Raw genomic sequence first — 880 nt, forward strand, 5'->3', positions numbered from 1 at the left:
AAAATTTGACCTTTCATGAATACTGCCCCAGCAGTCTTAGATTTAACACCAAAACATGATCTAATTTGAGTGAAAGTATACCTATTAATGTTTGCATATGTTTATATTGAATAAACATAAAATGAACAACATTTCTTTACTCTTCTTCCAATAAGCAAATGGTTTTACAATGAACATATATTACAAAGGAAGGAGAATTGAAGATTAATTAAATATACTATTAGATAGTTAAAGGTAGTAAATTGTAAAAAATAAATTTTCTTTGCTAGTCACATGTTTACTGATTGAGCAGTCTTTTACCCCAAGGCATAAATACTTCAACTACAAGGTTTCCATTTCAGATGTGCGACCTCTCTATGACCAACCCTTAGAGATGGGGTGGTAAGAGAGACCGTAAAAAGGGGGAGAGGTTTGTTAAAGGGGACCAAAAAAGAAGAGCCTGAAGCCTCAGGGAAAGGTGCAGCACTCGGGGACATTCCATACATTAACGCCATGATTATGGTAAGACAAAAGTTATTGTACACCTCTGTTCTTTATTTTCTGTACATGCTATAGAGACAAGAATGATTAATGGTTCTTGTGACAGAGCATTTATACTTATTCTGATAATTAGCAGGTAAGAATCGTTAGTAATATGAATGAATATATAATTTCAGAAAATGCAAGTAGATGACCTAAAAGTTTTACACAGAGTGGCATACAGTCGGCCTGGAAGTGGGAATGAGGTGAAAAAGAACTTAAGGAAATTTAATGGCTTCCCATTCACGAAAGAGGACAAAAAGTACAATTTGAAATTAAGTAATGTAGAGAGGTTAGTATCTGAGTAATATGTGTTCATGTATTCCAGTCTACCTACTCTCTGCTTCTGCCCCCCCCCCCT

The 880-nt window shown here is 35.1% G+C and overlaps 1 protein-coding gene across 1 annotated transcript in view; it reads left to right on the forward strand.

Annotated features, from left to right (window-relative positions):
- LOC119587868 (protein DEK-like) overlaps positions 1 to 880 on the forward strand; it is a gene marked incomplete in the record, with an annotated part of 22,817 nt that overhangs the window by 15,803 nt on the left and 6,134 nt on the right. Inside the window, 2 exon segments of the mRNA XM_037936571.1 lie at positions 342 to 501; positions 657 to 811. Coding sequence (XP_037792499.1) covers positions 493 to 501; positions 657 to 811 — 164 coding nt within the window.

This window comes from Penaeus monodon, chromosome 23, assembly GCF_015228065.2.
Source record: "Penaeus monodon isolate SGIC_2016 chromosome 23, NSTDA_Pmon_1, whole genome shotgun sequence".
Lineage (NCBI taxonomy): Eukaryota > Metazoa > Arthropoda > Malacostraca > Decapoda > Penaeidae > Penaeus > Penaeus monodon.